At 29.9% G+C, this 14,888-nt stretch overlaps 1 protein-coding gene across 3 annotated transcripts in view; it reads right to left on the bottom strand.

Annotated features, from left to right (window-relative positions):
* LOC140443510 (limbic system-associated membrane protein) overlaps window positions 1-14,888 on the bottom strand; it is a 1,158,062-nt gene that overhangs the window by 1,080,940 nt on the left and 62,234 nt on the right. For all 3 annotated transcript variants that reach the window (XM_072534819.1, XM_072534818.1, XM_072534821.1), the window contains one exon: window positions 3,684-3,806. In XM_072534819.1, the coding sequence (XP_072390920.1) occupies window positions 3,684-3,806 (123 nt within the window). The remainder of the gene's footprint in view (window positions 1-3,683; window positions 3,807-14,888) is intronic.

Below are 14,888 nucleotides of genomic sequence, written 5' to 3'. Positions count from 1 at the left end.
TGCATTCTCCTTGATCAATAATACAATTTTCATTTCCATATCATCATTGTTGTTTGCAAAATTTATTTACATTCTTACGAATCGAATCCAAAAAGTTTCATTGGGATTCATCCTACTGCAAAAATTTAGTAGGTTTATTGCTTCATTGCCTCGCCTATAAATACTTACAAGTCAATCGTTTAAAACAAAAAATGTAAATTACGATGTCATTCTAAGATCTCTAGGTATACGATTATAGCTCTTGTATAAACAGAAACGAGCTAACTTAAAATATTTTTGTAAGAGAACTTTTTTGGACCCTTTTATTTTTTACACAGTGTATTTAAAATCTATGACGAATATTTTAAAAATTTAGCTAAACAGATGAACAGAAATTTATATAATCTATCTGTATCATCTGCGACCTAAAAAAAAATATATACTCAATTGACCAACCGAAATGTGGATTCTCTTTAAACCTAAGTTATTATATAGGATAAATCGAAAAAAGGAATCTTATATAGCAGGATTTAGAGGATTCTGTTGATATTTACGGCGCAAATGGTTGTTATTTTTCTAAAGGAAAACAAATACATTGTGGGAATACTTCAAATTACAATTTTATGAGAGTCGAGAAAAGAAGTATTTTATTATATATAGTTTCTAAAATTTATACTTTTTACATTTTGTCAAAAAGTTTTTGAATAGATCTAAATTAACAAAATCTCTTAAGAAATGTATGTACTCACACTTGTACATACATTTAAAATTAGGAAAATACATTGATTATAGGTTGCCAGTCAAAAAGTGGCCGCAAATATTTTAAATTCAATTAATAGCAATTAATTTTTGACAACAATTTTATTTTGTTCATTTAGTTTTAAACAAAATAAGTTGCTCATGACATATATCGTATATGCATGTTTTTATATCAAATTAAAGGTAATTTTTTTCTTGATATGCTGGTATAAGTTTGCCTGAGAAAAACTCGTCTAAAATTAGGGTTACCAGCTGTTACAAATGCGAGGTATAAAATATAAAATAAAAGACAGCTAGCGCGCAACACTACTGTTTTGAAGTTTCAGTTTCAACTATGTAAGTTTTTAATGCATGCTTTAAAACCCCTTCGTGCCGGACCGTCATTCGGCAAGTCGGCTCCTAAGACGGATTCGAGCGCTTACCGAGTGGCTTCGCGAGCTGACCGTTATCGGTTAAAATAGAGTATCACACTACAACTAATTATAGTTAATGTAAGAATAACATTAATTTTAGAAATAAAACTATTTTTAATAAATTTATTATTCTAGATAGTATTTGAGCTAAATTAAATGTTATCTATAAAATACCATTTTGAACAAAAATTATTAAAAATTATAGGGATTTGGAAAAAAAATAAACAACAAATTCTATTGAAATATTTCTATACTACGAGAACAATTTTATTTATCGTGGTACTGGTCAAAATGTTCTTTGGAACACAATGCTACATCACAGCCGGAACAAAAAAGAAACGTATATTTATTTTTATTTTTAACAATGTCATAACAAACAAAACATCTTCGCCTTTTTTGTTTATCTTTAGCAAGTCTAATCAAGTTATGTTCCACTTTCAATTTCTTCTGGTGTTTTGAAGTCTTCTTTCTATGCATATTATTGAAAGATTCGCGATATTCAGAATAATATGGATTGTAATGAGACAGTAATTCGTCACACAATTTTTGTGTAAAATCCACAAAGGGAATTTGTTTATTTGAGGCGTTTTGGTAGAATACTCTAGCGTTCAACACCATTCTTTGAAATACGTGTACTCCTACTTTTTTGAACCAGGTGTAGTTCTTTCTGGCAGCATTATATGGTTCGATTTCTTGATCAATCATATCTACTGCACCCATGTTCATGTTATAATCCTCTATATGAGCAGGCTTTTTGTAAGAAACTCTGCACTTTTTTTAAGTATCATATCTTTGTTTTTCTTGGAAATCAGCAGTAAGTTTTGTAGTCAAAGCATAGACATCCGTTTTATCGCGAAATCTTACAACAAGCATATCCTTATTTCTAAAAAACACGACTGATACTTATCTAGTGGAAGTCCTGAAATTTCTTGCGGCAGTCCTCTACATTACTCACCTGTCTCTACTTATAATTTTTCCAGAAAACACTGGTGGTCCTCCTAATAGGAAGGATTTTCGCTAATAGTCATGCATTTTAGGTAAATGAGTTACCCCCATCAATAATAAAAGACAAATAAAAACACACATTTCTTCTACAGAAACATCCTTCCATATTAGACCATAAATTTTGCCAAACAAATTTTCATTTGCCTCAAAATATAGTTTAGCACGCTCGTTGGTCCAGTCACAAAGGCTTCTAACTATTTTAACTGAAACAAATGCTTCAAAACATTCTCTGGATTATTTCTGAGAATCAATGTCTAAAGCAGGGTGAAAATCATCAGGAAGTTCAACACGATTCATTGGAGAATATCTTTGGTCGCAAAATGGATTTGAAATAACTTTCCAATCCCCGAATTGTACTGGTTCATCATCTTCCTCCTCGTCTGTAGTTGAATAATAACTTTCTGAACTTATATCATCTTCAGAACCTTCATAATCGAAATCTAGGTCGCATTGATCACTTTCAGAATCGCTCCTCTGAGACATTATGGCGAACACAAACTCATGATGCACCCATGTGCATCACCGTATGGAGCGGACAGTCAAGCATAATGTATTGAAGGGGTTAATAGAAGTAATAGATATTTATTATCTCTTGTCAAATCAGTGTCCTTGCGCCACAATTTCATTTTACTTTATGATTGATACCTCGCGTTTAACAGCTGACAACCCTAATTTGCAATTTCCCATTTTTTCTCAGGCAATCTTACATCATTATATTTAGAACAAAATTAGCTTTAATTAATATAAAAAACATGCATATACGTCATGAGCAGTATATTTTATTTAAAAGATAAATGAACGAAATGAAATATTTGTCAAAGACTGATTACTATTATTTGATTTAAAAATATTTGCGACCACTTTTTCACTGTCTACCTATTATCAATACATTTTTCTAATTTTAAATGTATGCAAAAATGTGAGTTTCATAAACTACGTTTTCTGTAATCTAAAGGGCTTAAAAAGCAAAATATTAAACAAGGAAAGGTTTTGGAAATAAGAAACAGCAGTGGATCGAAGATTTTTTAAAAGAAAAAATTATATCATACTGTTTGTTTTGAGAACAATATTGCGGAGGTATAAAGTTTAAAACGAAACAAACATTAAAATTAATTTGTTAGGTTTTCTCTTGTTAATTTTTTATAAAGTGTTCAAATCAAATTAACGGAAAAAAAGTCGAACATAAACAAACAAAATTTACTTTTAATCAATCAGAAATTTAGTCAATAAATAAACGTTTAATGGATTCATTATAAATCGTTTATAAATCAAATTCCAAACTTTAAGACGGTTCTAAATTTTGATTATCCTGAGTGTAACCTAGCCCATTTATTTTGGATAATAAATTTGTACTAGATTAAAAAAATTTTGAAAATCGTAGATACTTGGAGAAATCTTGAATTAACACAGTGATACTAATCGATTGTTATTAACTAGTTTGGCCAACTTAGCTGTCAATAGCCCATCATTAACGTCGAATGTAATAGCATTACTCAACCTGTTGAATTAAACTCTACACGTACTCACCCGCATTAGACACTTCGCAGGGTAAGACAACGGTATCTTTGTCGGTGACTTTAAACACTTGACTAGATGTCAGAAATGTCGGCAATGTTGACGGATCAGCTTTGATATTTGCTTGTATAAATCCTGAAAATAAAAAAGAATTTTAGAAAAAAGTAAGAAAGTTATTTTCCTACAATATTTTATTTTTGTAATGAATATAGGATTTAACCACTGAAAAATTGGAATACTTTATTCGACGTTAAATAAACTTTTTATTATTAATATTATAACAGATTTAAAAAGTTTAAATAAGAAATTGTTTATTTTTCAAAAATGATTTCAAAAACAGCTTCCTATTTTTTACAGTCCGAGCCGTCAAGTAATAATTTTTAAAAATTTTACATAATTTCTTCGTCAATGTATAATAATACACTAACACTGTGGTGGCGATGCTTAATCATATCTAATATTTCATTCGCATATATATATATATATATATATATATATATATATATATATATATATATATATATATATATATATATATATATATATATATATATATATATATATTTCAAATTATTTTTCGACCGTACTGTTTTAAATATTGATTTATAATATCAGCAATCGGTCAGGAAATAAAACTTTATTTGTTCAGTCTCAATATTTCGTCACGATTTTGTGATTTCTTTAGGAGAAAACTGTAAATTTATTAGAATAATTAATTATTATATGTAAACAAAGTGAATATTTTAATACTTACAACTATAAGAATAAAAATTTAATTTTTTTAGCATATCTAAATAAATGACATATTTGTTTGATTTTATTTAGGAGTTATGGTAACCGCAATATTTTATAGAGTGAATTCCCAGTGTATAATTTTTAGTGAGTAGGTTAAAATAAACAATGACTGTGACAGTATTATCCATATTATAAAGTGAAAAGATGGAATGAATAGTACAGAATTGAGAAAGAATCAGGAACACGATAAATTGATCTATAAAACAATTGATGGTATGTAGTCAGTTATTGCAATACTGATATTTAGGAATGTAATAAAATTATAGGTACAGTTACTAGAGAATTACTAAGTTTGTGTTTAAAATAATTTGATAGATCTTAACATTTAAACACAAATGTTCTTTGAAATATTTTGAATTATTATATTTTATACTTTGAAATATATTAAGAGCAAACCAATATTATTTTCAATTTTACATAGCATAACAATATATATATATATATATATATATATATATATATATATATATATATATATATATATATATATATGTATATATCTATCTATATATATATATATATATATATATATATATATATATATATATATATATATATGTATATATCTATCTATATAATATATATATATATATATATATATATATATATATATATATATATATATATATATATATATATATATATATTGTCATACTTTTTCTTTTCCAACCAAAGAAAAATAAGAGAATGGGATAAATAGTTATGAGTTGAAGCACATAGAATCAGACAAGATTAGGGGAATTTATAATATCAACGATGTTTACAAATATTATGAATAAAATGCTGGTATTGTTTTTGCATAGAGAAAAATCCCTGCATAATTCAGTAATTTTTATCATATGCAAAGGCGGGGATTTGTCATACTTTTTCTTTTCCAACCAAAGAAAAATAAATAAAAAAAATCCATCGAAATTAAATTTTAAGAAATCATTATAAACAAAAATGTATATATTAATTTAAGATAAGATTTAGTGTAGATAAGAATAGAAATTTGTTTGGCAAACGACCTGTTTCCGTTGCAAACAAAATTATCAAAAAAACCTTTGTTTAGAATTAGAAGACATTTTACCTGTAAGTTAATCTCTTCATTGTTTGTAGAGTCGAGTATTAAATGACCATATTCTAATCTTTTGAAATATGTATAAATGATGTATTGAAAAAAACCAATTTTAAAGTAAGCTATTTAGTTTTCTCTGAAACCGAAATTAGGCTTTTCCAATATCATAGTAAACACAATTTAAGCTTTTTGATTGGACGGTCGTTTTTAAATGGGAATTTGGGAGTCGATGATGAGACAGGAGAAGTCAGTCATATTTTGGTCATCGAAAGGAAACAGTCGTTTTTCTCAAGATAGGGTGTGGTTCGTGAGTTTGGATACCGGCGTAACGAAAAGAAGTGAATAGTTTGAAGAAGGAGATCACAAGTAGATTAAAAGAGGTCTTTGTATCTACCGTGGGCATTTTATAAAGTATATGTGAAAGTATTCTTACGGCATCAAGTTGACAAAAGGAGGTCCTGGTGTCATAAATAAGTAGCGGAGTTTGGAGAAGTGAATCAGGTGTTTTTTGTGTAGTCTGAAGGAGGTTTGCAGAGACGTAAAGAAGGAGCCGAGGTGCCAAAGAGGGGAGATCACATCTTTGAGGAGACTGGATTTTTCTTGGTATGTTCCAACATACAACTCAAGAAGAAAATAAACTGTAAGTGTTTGTACAATTGAATTTTATATCTGTGAAGGATCGTTTCGACATCATGGTCATTAGCATTAAAATTTAAGAACTGAAGTTTTTGTTAGGCTAATCAAAAGTTTAAAGTTTTGTGGTTTCTTTTTTTCAAGTAAAGAAAATTTTAAGTAAAATTGGTTTTTCGCGTAATATAAATGTATGTAGCTTTATAATCTTATTATCATAGTAATTTGATTTATTTTCTTGTATGCTGATTGATAAGATAACGACAGAATTTAATAATTGTTTTTTTTGTTCATATAAAATAAAGAAACGTAAATATTTGTAATATAATATATTTGTATTATTATCCTTTTTTCTCTACTCCGATAAAAGACAACTAGAAAATCTTTTGAATCCATCGAACACAGGTAATATAAGGATTATTTTACTTTTGATAACAGATAAATTATAATTTTTTTATTGGCTCAATAAACTAAGTTTGAACTCAAAATAAACAATCATAATATATATATATATATATATATATATATATATATATATATATATATATATATATATATATATATATATATATATTGTTATGATATGCAAAATCGAGAAAAATATTGGGTTGATTAAAATATTTCAAAGTTCAAAAAACATTAAAATAATTCAGATAAGTAGGATAATAAACAACAAACATTTCAAAGAAGGAAAGTTATTTAATTCTTGGATTACCTGTACTAAACAAAATGTAATCTATACATAAATTATTTCTTTGTTATACTTGAGTGACCCGCATAATTTTAAGTGAAATCCAAAGACAATTGAAACGGGTTTTCCAAAATACATTAATGCAGTGATTAGAGACAAATAGAAGAGATTTTAGAAAGAGGTTTTTGTTAGTTTTTAAGAATTATAGAAAATATTATTTGTAAATAAGTTTTAGGAAATTTTATAATTGTAGGTAAAAATTTGTTTGTTATCGAAATGAAAAAATGGGGGAATTGTGACGAGTTTTGATTGGCGGAGATTGAAAAAGGTGGGATAAGTATGTAGGAAAAAGTTTAGCGAGATCGAGGAGAGAGAAAAGGAGAAGGAGTTGGTTTCCAAGTCTGTAAGACGAACAGTGATTGTTCTCTGGTGGTTCTGAATGTTAGTGAGTTTTTGTGGAGTTAGTGTATCTGACAGAAGCTGAAGCAGCAAAATATTGTAAGTCATATTTTCCTACTTATATTCCAAGAGTCACTGTTCAGGCCAACGAGAGATTCAGTTTATCGTAAAGAGAAGATATTCCAAGAGTCAATTTTTCACTCGGGCCAACGAGAGATTCAGTTTTATCGAGAGGAGAAAGGCTATCATAATTTGAATGATTGTTGCTTTTGAAGGAGATCATTAAGGACGATATACTTGCAACAATCTGTTGTAAGATTGCTGATTACATCGGAGTGGTTGAGAGGAGATAATACAGTCTACAAGGAACAAGGATTTGGACCACTCATCATCAGAGAGAGATATTTTTGTTTTCTGCAGTTTTTTTTTTCTTTTATTGATAACACAATTTTTACACGTAATTTAGAAAGGATATAAATATTTTGATTAGGAGAGTTAGCATAGTTTGGGATTTTGAGTTTTCAATTAATATTGTTTGTACCATTAATTTTGATTGTTCACGTACGGAGAACAAAATTTTGAGAATCCTTATATGAGATTTGTTTATTGAAAACTTTTGAGTGTGAATTATTTCATTATTTTTATTTCAATATATAGTGTTAGATCATATGTGTTTTTTATTATTCCGGTATTCTCTGGACCTTACCTTTCACATGTAATAGCATAGATATTGAAGCACGAATTTAACCCTGAGATAAAAGAATTAAAAATTGTGATAGAGTCATAATCATATCATTTAAATAATTTTAATTAATTAATCGAAAAATTAATTAGCTAATTATTGCTTGGCGCACCAAGACTTTAAATATCACAATAATATATATATATATATATATATATATATATATATATATATATATATATATATATATATATATATATATATATATATATATATATATATATATATATATATATATAAACGTTTGAAAAGACCCTTTGAAATTAGAAAATGAAAATCCATATTATTTTTCCAATATATCGAAAACTGTTATAGATTTTATATTAAAAATGGACAAGTGGCTTTCTTATGGCAGGAATATCATTAAAAAAATAACAGTGAAATTTGTACACCCCATAAACACATCCCTTTATAGGGATTTTGTTCCCACAAATGTTTGTATACGTTCTAATTTAATTATTATTGTGGTATCACAATGTGTAACACAATGGTTTTTGCCTTTTAGTACTTTTTCTTAGTTAATGTTTAGCATAATTATGTATGATTACAATTAAAAATTATTTTAAAATGTTCAACATTTTTTATTTCCACTAAAAAACGATTTGTCAGCATTTTTTCTGTGATAAAGTTAAAAATACAATTTTGTGCATAAATTCAATAAATTTTAACAATTATAAATTTAATGAAAGAATTCTAAGTAAAATATAATTTTATAGTCTACTGCGAATGTTAAAATCTAATTGAGTATAATAAATATATAAAATTTTCCATACTTTGTATCGTTATTGTAATATATTTTAATCGTAATTTATGATAATTTACAGTCGTTGAGTTGCGCTAAAAGTAGGCAACTTACAGTTTTTGATTCAGAAAATTGTTAGATGGTTATTCAGAAATACGTATTTATCAACTTTCTTTTGTGTTTGCTTTGCTAGTTTTACCAATAATTTTGTCCTCTCTTTTAATAATTATTTTATTTTAATTTCTTTTGATTTTATTTATCTATTAACTGTCATTTATATATAATCTTTATTTTAAAAATAGTTAGTGCTCAACTTAATCCTGCGATTAACTTTCTGTTTACTAAATATTTTGTCATCTAAATTCCAGTTATCACTTTTACTAAATATTATTCTCTTATTCAGATCCTATTATGTTCTGTAAGATGATAGAACACATTATATAAATTTCTATGCCTCACTTCAATTGACAAACGTTATTTGTTAGTTGTAAACTCTGCTCTGTCATGTAATTTCAACTGAAGAGGTAGATTATATTGGTTTTTATTTTGTCTTTTACTTATATAAGCTGGATACACTGCTAATAAATTCATTTATATATTAAATATGTTCCTGGTGTTAGTACTTACATTTCTAGTGCATCAATTTTGGTATACATTTTTTATAATTTTGGTATTTGCGTTAACTTAAATTGTTAGATTAGATTAGATTAAAAGAGGTAGCCTTTCGGCCTATTCCACTGCGCTTTTAGATCTATTGTAATCCTCTAGTCCTAGATAACATTCTATAGCCTGACCCTTTTTTATAAAGTCTAGTATAGTAGCCTCGAGACTGTACCTTTCATGTAGCTATTTGCCGGTGGATTTTCTTCTCCTAATACAAAGAACCGCACATTTGCCAGACTGTCACACTGACATAAAATGTGCTCTGCTGTTTCTTCTTCGAGGTTACAAAATCTGCACAGGTCATCATCTGATCTCATCAGCTTCAAGTGCCTAGTCAGCTTTTAGTGCCCTGTTAGAAGACCTACTATGGCTTTGACTGTTTTCCTGTCTTTGCTTATTAGGTCTGCCGTAAATTTTGGCAAATGTTCTGTAATGAACTGTTTCGCCTGTCTTTGTCCTGGTGAATTCCTACACCATTCCAGAGATTTGTGAGCTACTCATTTCCTTTTAGCCTTTCTTGTTACTGACTTTGCAACGCCGCAAAAGGGTTCCGGTCTAATGAATAGCATTGATGAGCCTTGTTTGGCAATTTCATCTGCTTTTTCATTGCCCTTGTAACTCTCGTGCCCCGGTACCCAGGCTACTGTAACCTTGCTACGGTCTCCTAGTTTATTAATGGCACGCACGCAATCCCATACTAGCTTAGAATTGACCTCTACAGAATTTAGTTCCTTAAGCGCTGCCTGACTATCTGTGAAGATGGCAACTGAACAGAACGTTCTTTTCTGCCTTTCTATTTCTTCTATGCAGTTATTTCTGCCTGTAAAACTGTCACATCCTTAAATAGACTTACCGGGAAATATATCCCTTGATTTTTCCCTACTATGCGGGCTCCCACAGCGTCCGATGTTTTTGAGCCATCCGTGTACCAGGTAGCAGGAGCTTGTATGGGTACACCTTTATTCCAGCATTCACTGCCTGGTATCTTAATTGTGAACTTTTGTTAAAGCTATATCTCGTAGCTGTTGCATCGATAGGTTTCCCCATCACAATATCGGCTTTTAGCTCCTCGATTAGCTTTCTGTAGTCAGTACCATGCATATGGCTTATATGTCACTGACTATGGATTAATCTGTGCATCACTAATCTAGCTTCGCCCTGTATAAAGATATGAAGTGGTGGTAGATTCAACAGCAATTCCAATGATGCAGTAGGAGTTGTTTTTATGGCTCCCGTAATACACAGGCATGCTAGCCTTTGTGTATTACCTAGCAGCCTTATTGCTCCCACTTGCTGCGTATTTGTCCACCACGTCACCGAGCCATAGGTTATCATGGGTCTAATAACCCTTGTGTATAACCATAGAGTCATCTTGGGGTTAAGTCCTCAATTCTTACCGCACATTCTTCTACATCTGCCCAGGGACATAGTACCTTTCTGTGTGGTTTTCAGAATGTGAGTATTCGATGTAAGCCTATGATCAAAATATACCTGAAGGTAACAATAAAACACTGAAAACTTTGTTTTCAAACTTCCACAAAATTTATTTTAAATTCTTATCACTACAGCTGTTTCGGCTGATTGCCTTTCTCAAGTGAGAATATAATATATATAATATATATGTTGATAATATTATGTTTCTCTGAACACTGGCTCAGAGAAAATGAATTAACAACATTAAAGCTTGATGGGTATTTTTGTCAACTTTTTATTGTAGGAAGGTAAGGGAACATAAAGGTGTTGTAATTTTTAGCGATAATACAATCTCTACACGACCAATTTGCTTAAATGATATATCATGTGAATATAATTGTGAATTTTGTGCATTAGAAATTATAGATATTAAAACTATTTTAGTAACAGTGTATAGAACCGGAAATGGGAATTTTAAAGTTTTTCTAGAGCTATTTGAAAAGTTATTGGAGTTTTGCTGTGCTAATTTTTTAGAAATAATAAAAATTGGAGATTTCAACATTGATTTCAAAAAAGATTCTAATGAATTAAACAGTTTCCGTGATCTAATTTCTACTTTTGGCTTAACCATAAATATTAATAAATTTACTAGAATCACAACTAGATCAGCAACTTGTTTAGATAACATCTTAACAAACATAAGCAGTGAGATAGCTGGTGCGGAATTGTGGACACATGTATTTCTAATCATTTTGGTCAATTTCTCTACTTAAAAATAAAATCTGATAAAAATCATAGTGCTAATACATACAGAAGACATATAACAAGTAATGGCATCCTGATGTTAAAACAGTCGTTAAACAACGTTGACTGGGCTTCAGTTGTTTCTCTTAAAACAGCCACAGAATTAGCTCAATTTATTACCGAAATATATGTAAAGTTAACTAAAATTAATTTTCCATTAAAAAAATCACAAACTCATAGTAAAGCTCCAATTTCTTGGTTTGATGATAAACTAATAAAAATGAGAGAAAATCTTTCCACAGTCAAGATAATTGCTGATGTTACAAAGGAATATAGTGAGTATAAAAAATTTAAGAAGCACTATAAATCAACAATATCATTAAAGAAAAAACTGGCTTATCAGAATTTCTTTTCCAGTTCAGAAAATATATCTCGTGGTAGTTGGAAAGTTATAAATTATCACAGAAATAAATTTCAAAACAAACAGGTCTGTCCAAGCGCGATTACATCAAACGATTTCAATAATTACTTCACTTCAGTGGCTAAACATATTAGAAGTTCTTTTAATTATACAAATGAAAATGTAGCCATAGATTTTTTGAAAGATGTACACTCTTCTTGCGACTCTTTATTACCTGTTAGTGATACTGAAATCAGGAATGTTTTGCATAGATTAAAAAATTCACACTAAAGCAAAAAATTGGTTTGCACATAATGGGCTAAAGCTAAATGAAGAGAAAAATCAGAATTTGATTTTTAGTTCCGATTGGAAGTATATCTCAAGAAATAGTGTTAAACTATTAGGAATCATTTTAGATGATAATTTGGATTGAAGTGCTCATACATATTACTTAAGTTCTAGACTTGCTACAAGTATATTTTTAATACGCAACTTAGTTTATATGATTCCTAAAAATACCCTTAGAATGTGCTACTTTGCATTATTTCATAGCCATTTACAGTACGGAATAACTGTTTGGGGTAATTCTTCTCACGCAGATCGAATTTTTAAACTACAAAAAAGAGTAGTGAGGATACTTGCAAGAGCAGAGTATAGGGAACACATTAAACCTTTACTTCTGGATTTAGGTATTATGCCACTATCTTCACTCAATATGTATGAGACGCTGATTGAAATTCATGCCAACAAAAGTAAGTTTAACATAAAATCCAACGTCCATGATCACGATACAAGATCTAGAGATGCTATTAGAGCACAACGTTTTAGGTTGACAAAGAGCATAAAAAATTCGACTGATGTTAGTTTGTGTAACTTTTTGCCAGATTAAGTAAAAAGTATTCACTTGTTATCGTTTAAGCTAAAAATCAAATCACTTTTTGAAACATTGTTTCTATTTAAAAACGAAGTACAGAAGTACAGCTTTTATACAATGGTACTAGTTTGGTCAGGGTATTTGCCTATTATAATTATATTTCATGTTTTTTTTATAATTCCATTAAGTGTGTTTGTCGTTTTATACATGTTTGTAATGTTTAAACTCGCCAAAACTTTTTATTAATCCTTTGACTTTTTTTTGAATTTTTTTTTGTATATTTGATTAAATAAACTCTATTCTATTCTATTCTATTCTATCTAAAAAAGCGGCCATTTCTATCTCTTTATCTTCCATTGACTTTAAGATAAGCCTATTTAGATTATCTAACGCAGAGTCTGTAAATTTACCAAGTTGGAATGCATATTGCCGATTGCTTAGAGGATTATCTTTTAGCACTTCGTCTCTGATGTGTCTATCAAGAAGCCTTTCCAACGTTTTTAATAGAAAAGAAGATGGGCTTATCGGTCTATATGACTTTGGTGTTAGGTCTGATAATTTACCTACCTTAGGCAAGTATATGACTTTAATCTTTTTATCAGTTCTCCAAGACTTTCCTCTTTGGTGTCCCTAAATTTGCCAATAGCTTTCTTTAGGAAACCTACTTCTTTCATTGTAGCATCATCCTTTGCTAGGACTTAATGGATTTGATGAACATGCCGGGATCTCTGTTATTTTCTCGCAAAACTCTTCCCATGAATTCCGTTTAGATTTCCGAATTTCTTTATTGTAGAGCGTTAGCTTATACCTATAGGCATCCCATTCTTGGTTACTTTAAGGCTTTATTAAATAGGCTTCGGACTTCCCTCCTCATCCTTTTTAAGCCGTTGTTCCACCAGACTGTATTACTGCCCGTACTTTTCCTTGTTTTTTCTGAACAGTTTCTCTGGTAAGCCCCATAATAGCTTCGCTTATCGTTTGTGCCGCCGAATCTATAACCTCTGGGCCTTTAAATGAGATCGTACTTTCCTCGAGATTTTTATTGAGGGACTCCCTATATCCTACCCAGTTTGTATCTCTAGGATTTCTGTAGGAATTTCATGAGGGTTCGTCAGACACAACTCAATTTGTTATTAAATCACTTATCTTGTTTGTGCAGAGTGTTAAATCTAACACTTTTTTGCCTTAGTGACAAAAATTGGCTTGTTTCCTATATTGGATATAACCAAACCTTCAGATAAGATAAAATTCAAAATAGACTCACCCCTTGTATTGATGTTTGTGCTTACCCATATGGTATGGTGAGCGTTGGCATCACATCCTGTACTGAGCTGTAAACGTTTTCCTAGACAATATGCAACTATGCCACTTATAATGCTTGGTGGACACAGAGCCTCATCACCTGGAAAGTGGGCTGAACACATTACCATTATCTTCTCTCCTACTTTCGTGGTTATAGTTAGATGAGCTGTAATAATATCATCGGTGCAGAGCACCGGGATTATTGTACAATCTACTCTATTACTGTGAATTATACACGATCTTGGCCTTATAGCTTTGTAACGAGTTGCTACTGGCTTTTCATTTCGTGTTTTTGTCTTTCCTTCTTTTTGTCGGAACGTTAACGGTCCTACTCCGAAAAAGGGTGACATTTTTAATTACTGGAGTTCTTCTCGAGAATCAGAATCCATCGAGAAGGTTCATAGCATCCCCTTTGTCTGAAGGTTTACTACCCCAGACTGTCCATAGATGTATCCATAGATGTATCCTATCAAAGTGTGTGTGGGTCAGTATGGTTTGACCCTCGAAAGAGCTTAAACCAACGTTCAAATGAAGCCATCGGTTAAAATTAAATGAACTAATGTTCTTACAGTTTTACTTGTATTTTTTTTTTCGTTTCTCCCGGTTAGTTTTTAATCTTTAATGTTAAGTTATCGTAGAGTTTTTATAACATCTTTAAAAAAAACCCTACAAATTGTTTTTGTAAGTATGAACCCTGTTGGTTTGTTTACTTATATTCTAAAATCTTTTTTATTTGTAGTGAACTGATGATGCTTTTAAAAATAA

Source organism: Diabrotica undecimpunctata, chromosome 6, assembly GCF_040954645.1.
Source record: "Diabrotica undecimpunctata isolate CICGRU chromosome 6, icDiaUnde3, whole genome shotgun sequence".
Classification (NCBI taxonomy): Eukaryota; Metazoa; Arthropoda; class Insecta; order Coleoptera; family Chrysomelidae; genus Diabrotica; species Diabrotica undecimpunctata.
This window is presented reverse-complemented; position numbering and strand designations above follow the sequence as displayed.